The 22613-nt window shown below is 35.5% G+C and overlaps 2 protein-coding genes across 2 annotated transcripts; one reads left to right on the top strand and one right to left on the bottom strand.

The window, feature by feature from the left end:
- Positions 1–1643: 1643 nt before the first annotated feature.
- On the bottom strand, positions 1644–4526 carry LOC124846880 (RNA-binding ASCH domain protein). Its single transcript, XM_047324252.2, has 7 exons — positions 4244–4526; positions 4004–4147; positions 3859–3926; positions 3691–3741; positions 3527–3586; positions 2950–3450; positions 1644–1951 (listed from the first exon to the last, which is right to left on the bottom strand). Exons 1-7 carry the CDS (start codon positions 4371–4373, stop codon positions 1916–1918), a joined length of 990 nt encoding a protein of 329 aa, XP_047180208.1. The 5' UTR covers positions 4374–4526; the 3' UTR covers positions 1644–1915.
- Positions 4527–12398: 7872 nt separating this feature from the next.
- LOC124846878 (serine/threonine-protein phosphatase PP1-like) lies at positions 12399–22401 on the top strand. Its single transcript, XM_047324250.2, has 4 exons — positions 12399–12823; positions 20330–20889; positions 21228–21443; positions 22055–22401. Exons 1-4 carry the CDS (start codon positions 12649–12651, stop codon positions 22076–22078), a joined length of 975 nt encoding a protein of 324 aa, XP_047180206.1. The 5' UTR covers positions 12399–12648; the 3' UTR covers positions 22079–22401.
- The last annotated feature ends 212 nt before the right edge of the window (positions 22402–22613 follow it).

The following is a 22613-nucleotide window of genomic DNA, read 5'->3' as shown; positions in this document are numbered from 1 at the left end:
CACATGCAGGCTTTTGATCGTCCACTTATCTAGATGGCTGAATGATATCACCGAGTTTATCCTCATACCCATGTTGTTCTCAATGACTGTATTGTCGTTTCCGCTCCAAGACATTATCTCAGAATGGTGCAAAGACAACGAAGTTGACGTCCATGACAAACAACTAACCAAGGCACACAGACACCATTTTTGCGTTCTCTGCTCTTCAAGTTGTCACTTGCATAAAGAAATGCAAAGTTAGAAAAAAAATGTCCGTTCGAGCACTGAACACACAAATGATAGAGCTTTGTTGCGTCCGTTATTATCCGTATCTCCTGCGGATACTTTTCAAAATTACAAAATAATAATTATACCAATTTCTATTAAAACTATCTATTTTATATTACATCATAAAAAATTATCTATATAAAATATCATATAAAATTGCAAAACAAACCAAAATAATAATTAAAAATGTATTAAAAGTTAACTCATTTAGATTTGACATACTAATCCCACTAAATCACACCCTAAGTGGACTAAAAATATAAGACTTATTTTAGAAGAAATTAGAGTTATGAATTAAGCACTCAAATGACAATTCTACATTTTAGATCACTAGTGCAAAATAATGTTTCAACGTGCATTTTTGTAAATAAAAGTTCATTTAAGTCGCACATTGAGAAATCTGACGTCGAACATTGATAAATCTGACGTCATATTGATTAAATTTTGCGAAAATCTTTGGCACGAAAATGTACTTATGCATTATGTCGGATGTCCTAGTTTCAAATGTCAAAAGGATATAAGACATTTGGATATCACTTTTCAAATATTATATGTCAATGAATTCAATAAAAATTTGAACGGATGTTGAAAATTTATTCATTTCATCTTAGCACGAGACTTTCTTATATACTCAAACTTTTCTCGAACAAAACTTGGCGACTAACACGTATATTCTTTCTTTCATTTTATACAAATATGTTGATTAACTACTTCAAGTATGATTTTTGTTTGTATTATACTTAAGCATATCAATAGACACGAATAGAAATAAATAATACAAAAGTTAAGATCAACAGTATATCGTGCCTAACACAATCACTTTTAATAAAATTTATTTTAAAATTGTTTAAATACTATGCTAATTTTATATATACTAAATCCATTTTATTAATTTTAAAATATCAAAGTCAAAGCAAGCAAAGTATGCAAATGAACAAGCCGGAACGTGATGCTATGATGAGTTTAAGATTGAAAATCAAATGCAAAACTAGAGTAAATAATTTGGAATGACTCTGAGAGTAGGTTATCTCATACAAAGAGATGAGATTCATCAAAAAGGGAAGTGAGTGTTCAGTATTTAATGTTTGAATGAGAAGAAGGTCCAATTGTAGATTACTGATTACGGCTGCATAGTACAGTTCCACCCCACACATGGGGATCATGAGATTCAAGGAGAGAACACAGAGGATTCAATTGTCGATGGTGAGTGTTAGCTGTGAAATATGGTTTTGATTGGGTTTTTTGTAAAAAGAGAAACAAAAATAATCTGGTTCAAAAACATTGGCCACCGTGTCTGATTTTATCTGTCATCTGATTTGTTATAAATGAATTGAGTTAATATATGGTTTGAGCATATATTACTGGATATGCCAATATGTTCTAAATGGATGTAAAACAAAGATTCATTTTTAACATCATGCAGCGCAAGTTTCTGGCCTTGGATCCGATCCAATCCATCATCCCATTACCTACATACTACAATTTTGTACTACGAATTGTACATGGACCTAAATTAATTTAGAGACTCTAACATCGAAACACTTGCATGAGCGCTACCACTTTCAAGCTTTACTTCAGCTTCAGAAGTCACACTTCACTATGATACAAATTCACATCCAGACTCCAGGTGGTCAGACTCCTTCCCTAATTATTGCTTCAGGCTTTTCAAAGCAGCAGCAAAAATCTAATAAAAAGAGAACAAGCACAAGTTAGCAGTATATTATCAAAACTAGTATTAATTTGTGTTGTGACAGGCTAATGCATTCTTTATTGTCAATGCATAACTTGAATTAAAACAGGAAACATGCATAATGTCATCATACAAATAAAGCCTCACTCAAGCAAAACATGTTTTACAACCTATGAATGATAAAAGACTCATCCTTTGAGCATGTGCCAAATTCCTTGAATTGCTAGCACAACTTTGCATTCAGACACAAAACAAGGTAATAAATGCATGAGTGCACACATGAGCAGCTTCATTTGACTACTCCATAACATGAATCAAGATTAGATACACAATGATGCAAGAAACAAATGGAAGGTGCTAAAAAATTAAATACTAACGATGGCTCTAATGGGATAGATGACAAAGCCACCACATCTGTAAGGACTCAGTGTACTTCGTGGGTAGACATGACCCAGCGTCCCAAACTTGCCCAGCTTAATGATTTAATTATTACGCATTGCATAATCTATTCTAGACAATAAGCAAGTATGCCATCCCCCTCCCTCAATGTTGAACGATTCCCAGGTCCAATTGACTGTTCAAAACAAATACCTTAATATGAATTGGAGCAATATACTACTGACGTATTCCATAAACCAGTCATACCAGCATCAGGCACAATTTATGTATCATCCCCTTCGGAGAAAAAGATTATACATAAACCTTAACATGAACTGGAGCAATATACTACTGACATAGTCCAAAAACCAGTCATATCAGCATCAGGCATAATTTATGTATCGTCCCTTTGGGGAAAAAGGAGGTGATACAATTGATGTAAAGCGAGTGTTACACCAAATGAAAATCCCTCTTCCCTCTTTTTCTTGAGCATTCATGTTCTATGTTTGCTTTAGTTATCACTTTACATAATACTGATAATAATAACTATAAAATGGGGCTCCAACAAAAAGTTATAGTACATATATAATGACACCATTTCAAGAAAGAGATACCTTAGACGGTGCTTGAGGATACTGTCTCAAATCTGCTTCTACACCGGTAGAGCGAGTCTGCCTACGGCTCCCCTCACTATAATTACTACTACTTTTCTTTTCACGATATGATGGCAAGGTCGAATCGTCAAATTTCCTATCTAACTCGGTGGATGATATATTGTCATTTTCCATAGACCTTCCTCCGGATCGTAGATTATAAGATCTTGCAATATGTGTGTCCTCATTATCAGCATTCATTGTATCAGGTGCATTGTTCCGAGCAGTAGTACTATGGGAATTCTGATCCTTCTTTGAGAACTGAGTGGCTGCCGCCTGTGCCCCAGCTATGGCCAGACTTATACTGGATGATTTGTCCACTTCAGTAGCTTTTGAATGAGGAGTAAGCGCAGAGATGGAACCTGGCTTCAAGCAAAATGGATCTCGTGGGTCTGGAAGTGGAAATTTCACTGGCAGCGGGCTATTAACCGGGGACAGCCCTCTAACTGCAGCATCATAAATCTTCAAATAAGTAGAAAAATCAGCCTTCACTCCAAGAAAAAACAGAAAGCAAGAAACCAATTTAGAATCACAATACCTTCCTTTCAAGATTATAAACACCTTGGTAACCCCGCATCTCAAATGGAATCAACAATTTCTGGATTAGGCACAGAAAACACTTAATATTTGCTCAGCATACACACAAACAGTACCTAATTTTATAAACATAGGAATAGCACAGCAGTAGAGAGACACACAAACCTGTGGCCGTTCACACAGCCAACAATAATCAGTCTGTGCTTCCAACCTCACCTAAGGAAAAATAAAAAAAATGGGCTTTAAAGTGAAGAGAATAAGCAACACTAGGAAACAAAAAGTTAAAAACAAAAGAAAAAAGAAAAAGAAAAGAAACAGTAAACAGTATGTTACCCCTTCAGGAACCATCTCCCAGCATGCTAGCTCATCACGAGTTAAGCAGCCCACGACTTCAACACAGCCTGCGCATCAATCATTCAAATGAGTGAATTGACAGAGAAAGAGGTTGTGAATTGAGATATTACGCTGTAATTTATACCCAAAAGCCTAGAAACGGGGTAGTGTTGAGGAAATTGGATATCAGTGACGCCATTGAGCGCATAAATCTCCCGATAGAAATATTCCATTGCTTTGATTGTAGACTCATCCGGGACTTTACTGGCGGCATGAATCCAGAGACGACCTTAACAAACACAAGGAATAAAGAACATCAAACATAGGACATGGGACACAGGCAGGTTAATTGTTTGATACATTAAGATTGAAATCAAAGAGAAACCTGTGATTGGAGCGGGCCATGACCTGCCCTCGACGCGCTTGATCCCATAAACGAGAAGAGAAGCCCAAGGCTGGTGCATCGTTAAACATGGATTCCGGTAATTGCCGGAGTTAGAATGGTTCCGTCGCATCCTATGGTGGCTTCACCTCGATCTTACTTCGCTCTCCCACACCAACAAAGATTCTGTGCCTGCCTACGCCCAAATACCGCAGTAGAACGATCGTTCGTTGTTTGTGTCTTCGTTTACTCACGTTTTTAATCTTTTAATCTGTGAAGTTTAAGAATACTCTCTAACGATTAAAATATTAGGAAACTCGTGTGTGTATATATATATATATATATATATATAATATGATATAAGTTTATTCACAAATTTAAATGATAAATATTTGTTTAGTTATTCGAATGTGATATATATTGTTATTATCTTTTATTATTGTGTCATCTGAAACCGTTGGTGATATTGATAATCTGATGATAATATATTTAATATTTCTTTGGGAGATCTAAACTGATAATATATTCGATTGTTTTTACTTTATCCAGAAATGAAATTTTTTTTAGTTCTCTAACGACTTTTATTCTTATTTTTATCTCGGATTAAAAAAATTAAATTGTTATCTCCAATATTAAGAAAAGTTATTCTTTTTCATTCAGAGTTGAGGTTAATTTTCTAGGCTATAATGAGTCGTCCAAGATTAAGAGATAATTTTTAATTATTATTCACCTAATCATGATCTAATTATGATTGATCATATTTTAAGTTTAAGTTGATTAACATTAAGATTAATGCATTGACTCATGATCGATTAATTGAATGGATGACTGATCGAATTCACGAATGGCTTGTTTGGTGGTCTCAACTAAGGTTAATTGTTTAACATGTGGCTCACTGAACTTCAGCTTCAAAAATATTTAAAGAAAAAAATTAATATAAATGCAAATTTGAATATTCTTGATTGATGAAAAATTAATTTATATAGATTTTTTATACTTTTATGCATGTTTCTATTGTAGCGTTTGAGTTTAGGTATGGCATATAAGGAAGACTCTTTTATCCATATTGTAGTTCTTTGTCATGTCCAAAGGTACAAACAATTATATGTATAAAAGATTGGTTAAAAGACATATTTACCATCATCGTTACACAATTATTAAATATATAATAAAGAACAATAACTTTGTGATGTTTCTTATAAAGTTAGTTTTGCAAAAGTATCATGTTAACAACTTTTTTTTAACAATAGATTATGTGTCATGATCCGTATATTTTAAATGGACCAATCACGAGCTACCACATAAGTTGTGAAATAATTGTCAAAAAAAATTTGTTAAAAAAACATGTTCCTTTGCAAAAATGTTGGTGGATCAATCACCATTTCTCTTAAATAATATGTTTGCTTTATGATCGTATTTTTTTGAGAATGGGATGTTATGATTTACAATTATTATGGATTATAAGTGTATCGTATATAATGTGGACCGAGCGGTCATGGAATAAGGCTGATCGGTCTATCTGTTGTTCGATCCATCCACTTAGGACCGATCGGTCTATCTACTGTAGTAGTGCTCGTCAACTCTACTGTAGCAGCGCTCGTCAACAAACCAGGTTAAATGATGTTGGGCCACAACGCTCGTCAACCAGGTCAAACCATGTTAAAAGGTGTTGGACCACTATTCGACTAATAATCTAGCAGAGGATAAAATAATCAAGGATATCTAATTAAAGATATTCATAAAACTGTTTATGAGCAACCAACCGAATCTTCAGGTAAGTTTGTTATTATTTCGTCTATGAAGCACTTATAAATACAATGACAGGGCCAAAAGCCAGGTATGTTCCATTCACGTTCAACTCACACTTCATAACACCCAAACATTCAATAGTGATAATACTTCACTCAATACTCAACCAAGAGCCAAGGCTCTTCAAATCACACGTCTAACTTGAGCGTCGGAGTATCTTTTGCAGGTACCTCCCCCCGGAGCACGAAGGCAACCGATCGGCTCAGACTGACGTGACCAAACGGCCCAGACGGAAATCAACCGAACGGCTCTGACAGAAGAAAGGCAAGCAGCTCAGGTGATCCCAGCTTTCGGAAGGAAGGAAGACACATCAGAACAGGTTAGTCTCTCGGTCCCGTAAAAATCTACCGAAACATTTTGGCACCCACCATGGGGGCGAGAGTAAGCAGAAGACGCCCAGATGGTGACCACGAGGAGCATGGACAGACAACAGAATACTAGAGATTTGATAGCGCAGATGCAAGCACAGATACAAGCACAGGCACAAGCACAACAAGAGATGTAGCAAAAGCACGTAACGGAGATTGCGGCACTAAGGGCGAAACGAGTCCATACCGAACGGTCCGCCTCAAACCACAAGAATGGAAACGAGGGAAGTCGTAATCGGCAGCCATCCCAACACACCAACCCAAACGGTCGAGGAAGGAGAGGACCTTCGCCCATCCAAACCGTTCGGCCAACCAGCTTACTCCCTTTTATGGCGACCATCATGCAAACTCCAATGCCATAGAAGGATCCTCCGGTATTAGAGAGGTATGATGGCTCAACGGATCCTGACAATCATCTTAGGATCTTCACCAATGTAATGGCGTTCTACACGGACAATGATGCGGTCATATGCAGAGCCTTCTCCTTATCGCTCATGGACGAAGCATTGGAGTGGTATAACACTCTTCCCCCAAACACAGTGGATTGTTTCGACACTGTAGAAACCCTCTTTAGAAGGCAATACGTCTCCAATTGGAAACATGAGATAACACCAGAGGAATTGGTAAATACTAAACAGGAGAAAGGGAAAACTTTGAAAGCCTTTATGAAAAGGTATAATGAAGCCGCACGGCGAGTTAAAGATGTTAATCACACTTTTATCTTCAACAACCTGCCTTCATGTCTAAGGCCAGGATATTTTGCTGAAAAATTATATGCACGACCACCAAAAACAATGGATGAACTTTAGGAAAGGATAACTGAGTTTGTTCGTATGGAGGACGTGAGGAGCCCAAGGAAGAAATAACAGTAGGAAGCTTCTGCAGGAGTAGCGAGAAAGGTAAGGTCCTTCGTTCGAAGGATTTTTCCCGAACGCCCAAGTTTACTCACTATACAACGCTTAATGTGCCGAGAGCAGAAATTCTGAATGAAGCCCTTATTGCTGACCTCTTCTCGGTAAAAAATGTTGTTACACTAAGAAACGCGGATGGAAGGAAGCATTGCAAATATCATCAGAACCGGGGACATACTACTCAAGAGTGTGTAACACTAAAAGATGACCTCGAGAAGCTTATCTGAAAGGGTCATCTCCGTAAGTATGTAAAGACGGATCGATCGCGTATAAGAAGCTCATCAAGGTCTCCACAAAGAAATACCGAACGACCGCATAGAAAGAAGGAGCAGAATCATAGGCGGGGTCGCAGCTGCAGCCGCAGCCATAGCTCTGACCGCACAATCCTGAGGCGTATCCACTAGAAGATATGATGAAAAGTCCTTCCTAACACTAGGAATGCGACTCATCTCAAGTTTACACTAATTGAATTTTGATGTCATGTTTTATTTCAATTAAACTATTTTGACAAGACTTACGTGTTTACACTTTTAGTATGAATAAAGCCAGAAAGTTCCTTTCAATCACATATGTTCAGTCGTTCGGCCTCATTAGTATTCAGCCGTTCGACTTCACAGTACAAGTGACAGGACCATGCAGACCACTCGTCCAAGAGGAGAGCAAGAACCGAACGGTGATAGAAGTTGTCAACGAACTGTCACTCTCGTAAACAAACCTATGGACGTTATCCGAAAAACACCTGGTTCAAACCAAGTGGTGATAAGAGTTCTCAACGAACTGTCACACTCATAAACAAAACCGAGGGACGTTATCTGAAAAACACCTGGTCCAAACCGAGCGGTGATACGAGTTCTCAACGAACTGTCACACTCGTAAACAAAACCGAGGGACGTTATTTGAAAAATACCTCGTCCAAACCGAGCGGTGATAAAAGTTCTCAACGAACTGTTACACTCGTAAACAAAACCCAGGGACGTTATCTGAAAAACACCTGGTCCAAACCGAGCGGTGATAAAAGTTCTCAATGAACTATCACTCTCGTAAACAAACCCAGGGACGTTATCTGAAAAACACCTGGTTCAAATCGAGCGGTGATAGAAGTTCTCAACGAACTGTCATTCTCGTAAACAAAACCCAGGGACGTTATCTGAAAAACACCTGATCCAAACCGAGCGGTGATAAAAGTTCTCAACGAACTGTCACACTCGTAAACAAAACCAGGGACGTTATTTGAAAAACACCTGGTCCAAACCGAGCGGTGGGGAACGCTCTAAGTGAACGCTCACTCTCGTCCTAAACCGAGCGGTGGGGAACATTCTAAGTGAGCGCTCGCTCTCGTCCTAAACCGAGTGGTGGGAAACGTTCTAAGTGAACGTTCACTCTCGTCCCAAATCGAGTGGTGGGGAACGTTCTAAGTGAACGCTCGCTCTTGTCCTAAACCGAGCGGTGGGGAACGTTTTAAGTGAACGCTGACGCTCGTCCTAAACCGAGCGGTGGGGAACTTCTAAGTGAACGCTCACGCTCGTCCTAAACCGAGCGGTGGGGAACGTTCTAAGTGAACGCTCACTCTCGTCCTAAACCGAGCAGTGGGGAACGTTCTCAGTGAACATTCACTCTCATCCACAGGTGTTCGGCCACTTGGCTTCAGGTATTAAGCCATTCGGCCTACACTTCTCGACCTTCCATGGCCTCAGGTACTAAGTTCATTTGACATCCACTGCTTAAACCGTCCGACCCAAAGAAGGAACAACAACTGAAGGCATGTTTTCCAGTACAGTAAATACAACCTCTCTCAAACTCATAAGTCCTATAGTTAATCAAGGCTAAAGCTGAACGATTACACTCAGACTTAGGGCGCATAATGTATCGTATATAATGTGGACCGAGCGGTCATGGAATAAGGCCGATCAGTCTATCCGTTGTTTGGTCCATCCACTTAGGACCGATCGGTCTATCTACTGTAGCAGCACTCGTCAACTCTATTATAGCAGTGATCGTCAAAAAACCAGGTTAAATGATGTTGGGCCACAGCGCTCGTCAACCAGGTCAAACCAAGTTAAAAGGTGTTGGACCACAAGTGGGCCAACATTTAAGTTATTGGACTAATAATTCAGCAGAGGATAAAATAATCAAGGATATCTGATTAAAGATATTCATAAAACTGTTTATGAGTAACCAACTGAATCTTCAGGTAAGTTTGTTATTATTTCGTGTATGAGCAAGCAACCAACCGACTCAAACTGACGTGACCGAACGACCCAGACGGAAATCAACCGAATGGCTCCGATAAAAGAAAGGCAAGCAACTCAGGCGATCCTAGCTTTCGAAAGGAAGGAAGACGCATAAGAACAGGTTAGTCTCTCGGTCCCGTAAAAATCTACTGAAACAGTAAAAATTATTAGTTAATGTTAACTAGTAAAAAAAAGTAGAATCTATGATGATTTATTATGACAAGTGTAGTTCACCTATCATAGTAAGTTGACCGGTGACATAACAATTATATTAAAATTGTCTAATAGCATACACAAGGATGAAAGTTTATCAAGCCTTCAAAATAATGGATTACATTGAGAAAGTAAAATATATGGTTTTGTACTTGATAAGATGCATCTTTTGTGGTTGTAGATGGACAAAATGACGATGCTTAATGAAATTATGGATTATGTCAACTTCCTAAGGCTTCAGGTTAAGGTGTGGAAGCTCTTAAAGAATTGTATTCCAATAAAACTTTCTTCATTTCCATCAATGACTTAATCTATATTCAAAATTTCTTCATGTGGAAAAGTTAACTTGAATTTCTTTTCAATTCAATCTTAGGCACAATGTAGAGCTTTACTTGACTTTATTTTTGAGAAACTTATTTCAAATTATTGACTCTCCATACTAGTAGTGTACCTGTTAGGCTTAATACAAAATATTGTGAAACATTCATACTCGTCTATGAGGAGTGTGTGTGCATGGTTGTAATTATTTGTATTTAATTTTCAATGACGACGTAAATTGGGAAACTATAAGTGTGAGTATTACGTCATGAATACATGCACATGATTATATGTACAAACATTACTTAATTATGGAATAAGGTAAGAAAAATTATTAAATACTTATCTAATTGTGAATTACAATATTGTTTAACTTCATTGTGTTTTTATGTAAATATTTAATGATTCATTTCTATTATAAGGTAGAGAGATAGAAGAAATAAGAACCAAATGGACTTTTTTTTAATGTTAGTGATAACTTATAGAAATATATCAGGTTTATAGTACTTTCGAATATTTTGGAGAGTATTTGAAACAATTATAAAGGTTGTACATTTATGTATATATAATGGAATGTTTTAAAGTTTATTGGATAATTTAATATATGAACTTATTTGCTTGGGAATTATTTAGTCTAATAATATAACTGTCAAGTTATACTTGTCATAATATATCAACTTACTATGACAAATCTCTAAATACATGTCATGGTAAGTCAACTTACTATGACATATCATAAAAACGTGTCATAATAAGTTTTTGTGAAATCATATAATAAAAAATTTTATATGATTCTCGTAATTATGAATTAGAATATTTGTCACAAAAAGTCCATTTTATCTATTATGAAAAAATCTCATGTACAATAATGAGTTTTTCTTTCATTTATTTATTTGTGGTATTGAATACATGACATGAAAATAAATTTTTTAATTATTATAAGAACACAAGGTGATATGGAGAATATACAAATGTCTAGATTATATGAAAGGTGAGTGAGTTTCCCTCCCATAAAATACATGCCACCAAAAAATGGTTTATGTTTTCTTTGGTGAATATATATGGATATTTAGATGACTAGTTTTTACTTAAATGGTAAGAATTTATATAATTGTAAGAATCTAATCTCTAATATTATTAAATTATTCTTTTCAATATTTTATGCATTATTTGTATTTTTCTATATATTTATATATAATATTTATTTTATTTTGAAAAAAAAATAGATCTAAATTTAAAATTAAGTTTATATAAAAACTATTTTTTATTAGAAAATTATAAATATAGAAATTTAATTTAAATTGATTTTATGAAAAAATAAATTTAGATTTAAAACTTAATATAAATATTTGAATTTGAATCTATAAAAATATAAATTGATTTTGCAAATAAAATAATTTGAATTCAAATATTTGAATCTAAATTTGAATTAGATTTTCTAAAATCGAATCAATGACCACCTAAAGACCTTCCCTTTTAATTATTAAACTATTACTTCCTTTTGATAATTGCTAAATTCGTCCTTTATTAGTAAAATGACGATTTTATTCTTGAAAAGGTTACTTCTCAATTACTTTGGAATTTCTACGACATGATAACAAATTTTTTGAAACAATCTTTTTAGCATAAGTTTTCTACAACATATGAAGTATATCAAATGGATATGATTTTATGTAGGTTAAACAAAAAATAATTATTTAGCCATTTATTTTTTAATTTCTTCTGTTCAAATAGTTTATTCTCCAATTGCTAAAGATAATGAAGTTTGTTTTGGATTTAATCAATAATTAATATTGTAATAATACGTGGTAAAATTTTCAATAACCATATTTTTTACCTATACTTATATTTATAGTTTTTATTTATGAAGTTTTAATTATGGTAAGTCTAATCACAGTTTAATTTCGACACATATAATATATATTTAATTAAAATATAAATTAAATTATTCAATAAAACTAAAAATAATAAAATGTATTGTAAAATAAGACTAAAGGGTTGAGAACAAACCATCACTTAAAATTATTTGATTTTAAATATGTTATTGACTTAAATTAAAATATACCTAATTAATCAATAAAATAAAATAAAATAAAATATAAGCAAAATGACTAATTTCACCGATGTTGTATTATTAAATTATTTTTCATACAAATTATATTGGTTACATTAATTTTATTAATTAAAGTTGGTTTTTTATATATTTGAAAATCAATATTTGATTTTTCCGGTGATGACCGGAGTAATTTAATTAGATAGGTCAGGAAAATGAAATTTAATCTCTCTATCATTCTCTATATGTTGCCATAACCTAATCGAAATAATCCCTCTGCCCTCTTCCTAATTTTCCCCTTACCAAGTAGAAACTAATGTGTGCAAGTATCCGAAGCCAACACCCTAAAAGCACATCCTTTTCCTAGCAAAACGACTGCGCTTCGGTCGTCGTCTCCACCGAGGCATGTTATTCGTTCACTGCCTCTACTCTTCAGATATCACTCACCATCGTACTTGCATCCAATAGAGACGTTGACTTCGTGCTTGTTCTGGAAGTGGAACAAATGGACCAAGTCCTTCTTGACGACATAATCAATCGCCTTCTCGAAGTTCGTGGCCGACCGGGGAAGCAGGTGCAGCTGTCGGAGTCCGAGATCCGCCAGCTCTGTACCGCTTCCAGAGATATTTTCTTGCAACAACCTAATTTATTGGAGCTCGAAGCACCGATTAAGATTTGCGGTAATTTCTTTCCTCTTCTCTTCCAACTTGCTGTTGTCCTTTGTTCCTTTTTTGACCCCTGCATCACCCTCCCGAAACCGCGCCGTGCATAGGAATACCTGTACTAGAACACCGCATCTGGCTTGGTCAACTGCGAGGGTTTTTTTTTGCGCTTTTGTTATGATCCAAGTGCTTCGAGTCTGTTTTAATTCCTTGCCATCTGATTTTGTGTCTGGGGTTTAAGAAGTTAGTTTAGTTTACTTTTCTGCTGTGTTGGGTTGCAAATTCGTTGCATTCGTCATTATGTTTTTTTCTTGCGTTGTGCTAGCTTATTGGGAATTGTTGTGTTATAGAGGGGATTAGTGATGAAATGTGTAGAAGAAAAATTTGGTCAATGTTTTCCCGGAGTGGTCCAGGTGTTGATGTTGATGATGTATCTATTATTAAGTTGTGTGTTTCGTCCAATGTTAGTACTGATAAACTATGAAGGGACATGTAGTGTCAGCTTATGTGTAGTGGAAAAAGAAATAGTTGTAGCTTCGTACATAATAGCTAAAGTTGCTGAGGCAAACAGTTGTCGGCTTTTGACCTGGGTGAAATCCATTGATTATTGCACTTAAGTCCTCCTTGACCAAATGCAGTTGTTGTCTTGTGTTCTCATTCCTGTTAAAAGTTGAGGTATTGTTGGCTTATCTTCTTTTCATTCTTTTTCTGTTTAAATGAAAATGATCAAATAATTTAATCCTTGTTTACGTACCCCTATTAAGTCTTATCGGATCAAGATCTGTGTGTTATCCCTAAGATAGTTCTTTGCTCAGCCATTACTATGGGATAATGGTTGGTGATTGATGCTACTAGGGTGTATCTTGCACGAAAATAAACCCAAACCTTAAACTCATCTTTTATATGCTCAAATAGCTTACTACCTTAAAAGAGTTGTGCTGTTTTGTTTTAACATAATATTGGAAACAAAGACAGTATCAGCTATGCTCAAAACTATAATTAACCTACGAAACTGTTTTACACTTAAAGGTCGGGCAGAGAAAGAGTAATGCTACTGTGTGATAGGGAAGCATGTATTATTGAGTGCAAAAGTTTCATATTGAGTAGTATGGGATGTTTGATGGAGTATTTAAGTGTTTTATTTTCTCCCCTTATTGCTAGTATTTGTATTTGAGGGTGAGTTCTCTAAGTGCCTATCATTTGATATCGAAGTCTGGTTCTTGGTGTCTTGAAAATGGCTACCTATGGAGGGTTTTGACCAACAAGGGAGTTGAGTGATGTGTCACCGAGTGTAGTGTCATAGAGTGAAAGTTATGATAGAGACTTGGGTATTACGAGGTCCCTAAGCCCCGTATCTTAATTGATTTCTTTGAGATCCATTTCTTGTCTAACAAGGTCACCTTCCACCTTTAAGATCAATACTTGCATATTCTTGCTGCCATACAAATGCCCTGATTCATACTTTTCATCTATGTTAGAATATTTACCTATTTATCATTATTATATTATGTCTAGGGTTGCCCTATTTATCATGATTATATTGTCTAGAGTTACCCTATTTATCATGATTATATTGTCTAGGGTTACCCTATTTATTATGATTATATTGTGTCTAGGTTACCCTATTTATCATGATTATATTGTGTATAGGTTACTCTATTTATCATGATTATATTGTGTCTAAGGTTACCCTAATCAAGCTCTCTAAAATTATTTTACAATTTAATTCTCAAGTTGGTATCAGAGCAGGTTGTCTGAGTCTCTTCCTACTCTGTCTTTGTTGTCGCTGGTGGCCTGTGGCTGCCGCCACCGACGACCTTAAAAATTTCATCTTTTCTGAAATACCTCAATGAGCAGTCTCGTTCTGATTTCTGTCTAGTCTCCAAATCTTAGTTGTTGTCTGCAACTGTCTAGCACTATTTGTCGTTGTCTAGTGCCATTTGTCGTTGTCCACCTAGCATTGTTTTGCCACTGTGAGGAGCTGTCCACAGAAGTTTGTCACCATCAATCTCTGTTCTCGGCGCCATTCGCCACTGTCCGCCGCTTTCGTTGTTTGCCACCGTCTGTCGATGTCCGCTGCCGCCCACCGTTCGTCGTTGTCCCTAACGACCATCGTCAGCTGCTGTCTGCTGCCAACCACCATCTACTGTCGTCGTTGCCATCTGCTGCCACAGTTTAGTCCGACGACTAATGGATCTAGATCGCCTCCTTGAGCGAGAGGGCTAGTTCTCATCTAGGCGCCGCCACGCGCGCTACATCTGTCCGACGTCCGCCTTCGCCGTCATCACATTTTCTCTGGCAAAGTTAGGGGTTTTGTGTGCCTCGAGGAGCACGACCCATCCCTAGTCGTTGCCTCATTCTCATCCACACGCGCTGTCACGCACGACTTCTCTCCGATAAGCTTCCAGGGCGTGTTTGTCACATGCCACCTTCCTTCCTGGTGTCAGAATCACACCGCGCCACTGTCGTTCGTCTCGCTCGACCAAATAAAAAAATAAAATAAAACTCTCTATTTCAACATTTTACCTTTGTTTAGCCTCCTTTCATAATATTTGTTTAGCTTCGCATATTGTAGCAACTGTGATGTTCTTGATGACTTGTGTCATTTATTTAAAAGTCTCTAAGGAGAGTCGGTGTTATCAACTGGTTAACACCAAGGAATTTCAACACTAAAGTCATGGGTTGAAGGTTGCTCATGACATGAGGGGAGTCTATTTCTTGCAAGATTAAGGGTCCTTGTCAAATAATTTCCCTTGTCATATGTGTTTTTGGATGCTTTGATGAATTATGGAGACCATTATGATCTTCCACCTTCACGATTTGTCATCGGTGTGTCATCATTTCGGTCGTTTGCCGTGAGGGGAGTATGTTTCAGCCACTACAGGCCCCATCAATCAATGATGGCAATTTAGTCCCTGTAGTTTGTCACTTTCAACTACTGCAGGCCCCCATCAGTCAATAATGGCAGTTTAGTCCCTGTAGTATGTTTCAGTCACTACAGGCCCCATCAATCGATGATGTCAATTTAGTCCCTGTAGTTTGTCACTTTCAACCATTGCAGGCCCCATCAGTCAATAATGGAATCCAATCTCTACCGTTTGTCGCTTTTAGCCATGCAGACCCATCCTTATTTGATGGAAATTCAGTCTTTGTAGTTTGTCGATGTCTACCACTCGTCATCCACTTTTGATGGAAATCAACCTTGTCAAAGTCACCCTACTTGAAGGTTCATGGTGCTAGATGAAGTTTCGTGGTTGTCCAATATTATTCTCCATAAGCTTATGAAGAGTCTCTTTGGTTACGCTGGTTTGTGAGTCCAATTTGGTTTATAGACATTCTCTCTTGATGATATGAAGCATATGTGCATCTTCTTCGAAGCCAAAGTTACCACGTCTATTGTCTTGACATTTTAGACAAGTTGATTTTGTTAGATTGAGTTTATTTATTCCAAGCTTGGCACATACAATCTGTATGCTCCAACTTGAAGGGGAGTGTTAGAATATTTACCTATTTATCATTATTATATTATGTCTAGGGTTACCCTATTTATCATGATTATATTGTGTCTAGATTACCCTGTTTATTATGATTATATTGTGTCTAGATTACCTGTTTATCATGATTATATTGTGTCTAGGTTATCCTATTTATCATGATTATATTGTGTTTAGGTTACCCTATTTATCATGATTATATTGTGTCTAAGTCTTTATCAATTTATTTTTATAAATAGAAGATTATGAGAGGGATCAAGCCCTTTAAAATTATTTTAGAATTTAATTCTCAAGTCATCACATCTAAAAACAGCCCCTTCTTCTCATTTATTGCATTTTAGCATTGAACTTTATTTTAAATCCTATGCTCTTGAAAGTACTTGTGGTTTTTAGGCTACTAGAATCACTTTCCGAGTATGTGTTCTTACTTTTTATTGTATGCTGCCTCTTGCTTTCTATCTCCCAAGTCATCATTCTTGTTTGTGAAGCACCGTAGGTGGAAAAAGCCTGTGTATCTGCGTAGGATTTATTTGACACAGATTCGTTTGGATACATTTAAAATTTAAAATACATATCAGTGAAGTGTCAGTCAGCAGGTAAAAATGATAAGAAAATGTGCTTCAGAAAGGTGTTGCAAAGCTAACACTATTGCTTTATGGGTGTGAGCTAATTATAATCCTGTTTTATAAATTTGTATTGTCCTTTGAGTAAGACTTTATTACCCATGTTGTATAAGACAACACATCCCAAGACTCTACCCAATTTTCCTAAACTAGCCTCAGCTGTAACATTCAATTAATATATATATATATATATATATATATATATATATATATATGTATATATAACAGTGACATTTTTTTTCTTTTTAGTGTTTAACCATCCTTATGTTAATTTTTTATATTATTCCAAACATTAAACAAACATAAAATATATAATTTTTATGATTTATTCCATGAAACTATTTTCCGGCTTTGATATTTGAGTACTACATAATTAAAAAACAAAACACTGATAACAAATGTAGATAGAAACAATTCTCACTATTTATATATACATTTAGATAATATTGAATAATAATTTTCAATTTTAATATGTTTTTTTAAGAGTTATAATAATATTTATTTTATTTTGTGAGCTATATATATGCATAGAGTTTTAAACGTATTGTGTCCTATATTTAAGGATGAGACGAATCGCCGAATCAAATATGTGTCATGTTGTATCTGATACTTGTATTGTGTATTTGTACATCATAGATTCTTGTACATGAGTAGCTCTAACTATAACCCATTCCCTTATTACTCTAAGGAACCCTTTGACCGAAAAGTAATTTTCTCTCAAATTTGTTGTCCATATCCCTCATCTATTTGGGTAAATCCTTCGATGGATGCAACTTCAATTCAGCCCATATCAAATCATTTAGCCCATTCAAGTTAATCTCCATAAGATACTTGGGGTCTACTCCCTGGAATGGCCCATCATACAGTTCAAATGGCTCCCTTTAATGCTCCACTGAATTGGTTTTCTTGAGGCTTACCAAGAACTCATGCGTTTTGGGTCATGGATGGTTGAAATTGCTCAGTGAGTGTTGTATGAAAATCCTTCCACGTGGGTTCTAGAGTACAAAACTCATGCCATTGGTACTGTTCCAACACCTTATGATCCACTGTGACCATAGCGGCTTGAAGTTTTTCTGTATCAGATACCAATAAATCAAAATATTTCTCAATGTTGCTGTTCAATCATAAGTCTTTGCCTAAAAATATGAGAATCTCAAGCTTGCACTATTTATCCCTTCTGTGAATCAAACCCTCAAATTGACCTTCATTGCTGGTGTTAGTCGTATTAGTGCTGTGTGATGACCTCTTCTCTTCAATTTTTGCTTGAGGCTTTTTAGCATTTCCTCTAAATTGCATATAACTTGTTGCTCTTTTCTTCCTGAAGAACACACCTCATTTCTTGTTTGTTTTCCTCACGAGCCTTCACAAAATTCTCATATCTACACTCCAAAAAATCCAGTCTTGCCTCCATCCTTTGAGTATGAACCATGAAATGCTCCTGGGATTGATAGCTCAGATACCCATTGATAGAATTGATTATATCTATTCAAATATTGTTTTAAAGATAGCGAATTTATTGATGATTTACAGGGAAATGTTCCCAAACAGAGATGAAAGAACAAAGAGATAAAAACACAAGAAGAAAGAGTGAGATCACTTGGAGTTGAAGAGCCTAGCCTCTCCCAACCACTTACCCACTGATTAAATGTCCCTCCTTTCATTTTATTTTCCTAATCACTAGTTGCATGGAGTCTATCACCCACAATTAGATTTTTAAGTTATTTATCTGATGTCTAACACAGAATTAGTTATATCATATGGGAATGAAGCTTTTTAAGCCACGGCATAGATAGAAGATGTGTTTCTAATTAGAATAACATAATTGACCTCTGCTGCTATATAATTCTTTCTCAGATCCCGAAGGTCCTGATTCAGTCATATAGGTCTAGTCAAGTTTATTGTTGTATCTAAGTTGAATTGTTGAGCTAAATTGAATTTGTAAACTGAGTTTCCGAATCGGGTTGTTCAGATTTTGATATGTAAGGAAAATTTTTCTATGATTTGTAGTGTTGTTTGCCCCAACTTTTGTTTTATTTTTTTCATCTCCTTTAAAGAAACCGAGTCAAACAGAAATTTTAAGACAAGGAGCTCTTAAAAAGTAGCCTTTTTAAGAGTTAAATAAGTTTTTGGTGCTTCCAAAAGTTTCCCATATTAAACTTGGTACTATTTTAGGGTTTTTGGCATTCATCATTTAATAAATATGTTAATTTGGTCCTGAAATTAGCTAGTAATTTTTTAGGGTTAAACAAGTTTTAGGTGTTTCTAAAATTTGCCCGTATTGAAATTGATAGTTCCAAAAATTCTTCAGTGTTTTTGATATCCTACATTTAATAAATATGCTAATTTGATTCTAACAGTTACTCTAGTACTTTTGAATTAATAGTGTTGCATGTAATCATCTTAGTAAGATATTTTATTCGCATGTGGCAGTGTCAAATTAGCATGTCAACATTATTAATTAAAAAATTTACATAGTTATTGAATGTTGGATGTTTTTTCTTTGTTAGTACCAATTTTACTGAGTCAATTTGGAGTCACCAAAAAACTCGTTTAACCCTTTTTTCAAATAGAACTTTGAAAAAATAAGCTTTTAAAGTAGTTAAAAAACTTTTACATCTCCATTAGTCGATCATTTTTTCACACATAATTTATTTCTCTTGTACAAGAGATATTAATTTGTTACATCAGAACATCTGTATGTATCATTTATGCTTAGCCAGTTAAGCCAGGGCCGTTAAATTCTAAGTATAAAACAATATTAGATATCCGATCTCAAATAGAGCTTCAGCAAAAGTTCTGTATGGTTGTACTTTGTAAAGGACCACATGAATCAAGAACATCTGTTCGATGAATACCATTCACTAACATATTCCTAGACATGAATAATAGGGTAAAATCAAACAGAAAAAGCTATTTTGTTTGCAGTCGTGAAACTCCCCTTCAAAGTGGTATAGATATCCAGTATCCATGTATAACCAATTAATGTGGCATTAGTGATTGAGGACTTTGTATTCAATTATTTGTGGACTCTAATAATAGTTCTGCTTGAAGCAGTTATTTGAAACAAAAGAACTTTGACAAAGATATCCAGTATTCATGTAAAATAAGTTACTTAGCATTGGTGAAAGAAGAATTGATATCTCTGAGTTCAAATAATAATTCTGCTTGAAGCAATTATTTGAAAAGACGAAATTTAACCAGTGTCAAATAGGGCTTGGCAATATCAATTGTTCCCTTTTTGGCTTGACATTGTCTGGTATACAAATCTGCAAAGATCTTGGTTTCGGTATACATGATCTATTTATAACTTTCCTTTAGTATTGTAATTGCCACATAGTACTTTATTATGGTTTACATAAAAAAAAAAGGTGTGATGATTTCTTATTACCCTTTTTTTGATCTCTCAGGTGATGTACACGGTCAATATTCTGATCTTTTAAGGCTTTTTGAGTATGGTGGATTACCTCCTGAGGCTAACTACTTATTTTTGGGGGATTATGTGGATCGAGGGAAGCAGAGTTTGGAAACAATATGCCTTCTCCTAGCTTATAAAATAAAATATCCTGAGAACTTTTTTCTTTTGAGGGGTAACCATGAATGTGCATCTATTAACCGTATATATGGATTTTATGACGAGTGTAAAAGAAGGTTCAATGTAAGGTTATGGAAGACATTTACCGAATGCTTCAATTGCCTGCCTGTGGCAGCACTCATTGATGAAAAGATATTGTGCATGCATGGGGGCCTTTCTCCTGATTTACATAATTTGGATCAAATTAGAAATCTACTACGGCCCACTGATGTGCCTGATACAGGTTTGCTTTGTGATCTCCTCTGGTCAGATCCAAGCAAAGAGGTTCAAGGTTGGGGAATGAATGATAGGGGAGTTTCATATACATTTGGTGCTGATAAGGTCTCGGAGTTTCTTCAGAAACATGATTTGGATCTTATTTGTCGTGCTCATCAGGTTAAACTTCTGCCTTAAGTGTTCAATGTATTATCGCAAGTCTTCAAAGGGTTGAGTTTGTATCTCCATTTTTGACTAAAAGTATTGTGAGACTTTTCCAGCAATGTTTATCTATCTATCAGAATTATTACACTTGCTTTACTTCATACAATCTTGGAACTACTATTTTCCATATAATTTCTTACACAGGTTATTCATTGAGGCTAAACTTCTTCTCCCTTTCACATGCCATTCATTAGCTTCATTTTTACATTTCTGCATTTAGATTGAAGGATAGTATCCATCAAGAAGACGTGCTACTAAATTTAAATTGGATTGATGTCTTGAGTTTTGACCAGGTGGTGGAGGATGGGTATGAGTTCTTTGCTAACCGACAGCTTGTAACAATATTTTCGGCACCTAATTATTGTGGGGAGTTTGACAATGCTGGTGCTATGATGAGTGTTGATGAGACACTGATGTGCTCTTTCCAAATATTGAAGCCAGCTGATAAAAAAGCAAAGCTCAACAGTACTACCACTACTAAGCCAGGAAACTCCCCAGCAGGTGTAAAGGTACGATGATATTTTAATATCTACTGATGCAATACGTACACGAAATCCAGTGGTATATATTTTATGGCATGTGTAGGGAATATATGTGGATATTTGTTATTTTTAACTTTTACAGTGAATTAGCAATTTCGTGTAAGCAGATTTTTTTTATTTGTCTCAGACTTGGTTTGTGAATCTTTTGCAGAGATTCACAAATAAGATCCTCGTATTAATTGCTAAAATCTGCTTTGCTTCTTGTTTTGTCTTCTATTCTTGAAATAGCTGTTTGTCATGATTACAAAGAGTTAGAGGGAATGTGTATTTTTTGTTGGAGCAGAACTTCGCTGTGTTCTTTTTTCTAATAAATGTTTGTCCTAGTGTACACTTTTGGTAGTGTGGGATTACATAGTTTTAAACCATTCAAGTGAAATTTAAGATTGTTGAACTTGGAATGTTCTGATTATGTGATAATCATCCTAGGAAATATTTGGGAGATTGAATTTACTTTAACAATGGACATAGAATGCAGCTTTTCAATTGAAACATCAGTAGTGTCAATTTTTGCACCGTGTTGTTCACGATCGATGCATGCTACCAATATTTTCTAAATTGCTCTTGTTGTTGCCTTTCAGTCTTTCATGGGTACAAGAGTATGAAGTTAATTTTGGTGAAATTGCTGCCGCAACTGGTCAGCTTGAACTTGAAGACGTATTAGTTGCAAGGAAAGAAAATAGTTCCATTTGGTATCATATGATATTTTGGAAATGTAAAAACAAAAGGAAACACATTATGAAACTATGTAAACCGTTGTTTTTCTCTGGTACAAATTTGCATTTTGAGGTGGACAGCCATAATTTCCCCCTTGTTTCTTTTGTACACTAATAGCCTCTATATGTCGTGGAGTTGTAAGGTTCTCAAGAATTGATGATACATCTAAATGTGTTCTGGAAACTAATTAAAAATGTTTACAGTTGGTGTATGAATGACGTTGAACCGCTAAAAATGGTCTCGTTAATTTTTGGGTGCCATTTTCACATTGGTGGAAATCCTGTTAATGCTGAATCTCTCGAGTTTTTTCTTGATGAATACATCTCTGAAACAGTGAAACCATGTTGAATTACTATACGCGACCCATTGGTTTGTTATAGTGTATTGCTATAGCAACTCTATTTCATAGGAAAATCAAGTAAA

The sequence above is a fragment of the Vigna umbellata genome, chromosome 8, assembly GCF_029865625.1.
Source record: "Vigna umbellata cultivar VRB3 chromosome 8, Vumbellata_1.0, whole genome shotgun sequence".
Lineage (NCBI taxonomy): Eukaryota > Viridiplantae > Streptophyta > Magnoliopsida > Fabales > Fabaceae > Vigna > Vigna umbellata.
The sequence above is the reverse complement of the archived record's forward strand: the minus strand, read 5'-3'. Positions and strand labels throughout refer to the sequence as shown.

Bases quoted from the DNA above. Each gene is read 5' to 3' on its own strand.
- LOC124846878 (XM_047324250.2), top strand. From the start codon at position 12,649: ATGGACCAAGTCCTTCTTGACGACATAATCAATCGCCTTCTCGAAGTT. The intron at 20,890-21,227 runs GTTAAACTTCTG...AGTTTTGACCAG, and splicing joins TTATTTGTCGTGCTCATCAG to GTGGTGGAGGATGGGTATGA. The intron at 21,444-22,054 runs GTACGATGATAT...GTTGCCTTTCAG, and splicing joins ACTCCCCAGCAGGTGTAAAG to TCTTTCATGGGTACAAGAGT.
- LOC124846880 (XM_047324252.2), bottom strand. From the start codon at position 4,373: ATGCGACGGAACCATTCTAACTCCGGCAATTACCGGAATCCATGTTTA. The intron at 3,927-4,003 runs GTATAAATTACA...ATTGATGCGCAG, and splicing joins CCCCGTTTCTAGGCTTTTGG to GCTGTGTTGAAGTCGTGGGC. The intron at 3,587-3,690 runs GTTTGTGTGTCT...TGCCTAATCCAG, and splicing joins GGCTGTGTGAACGGCCACAG to AAATTGTTGATTCCATTTGA.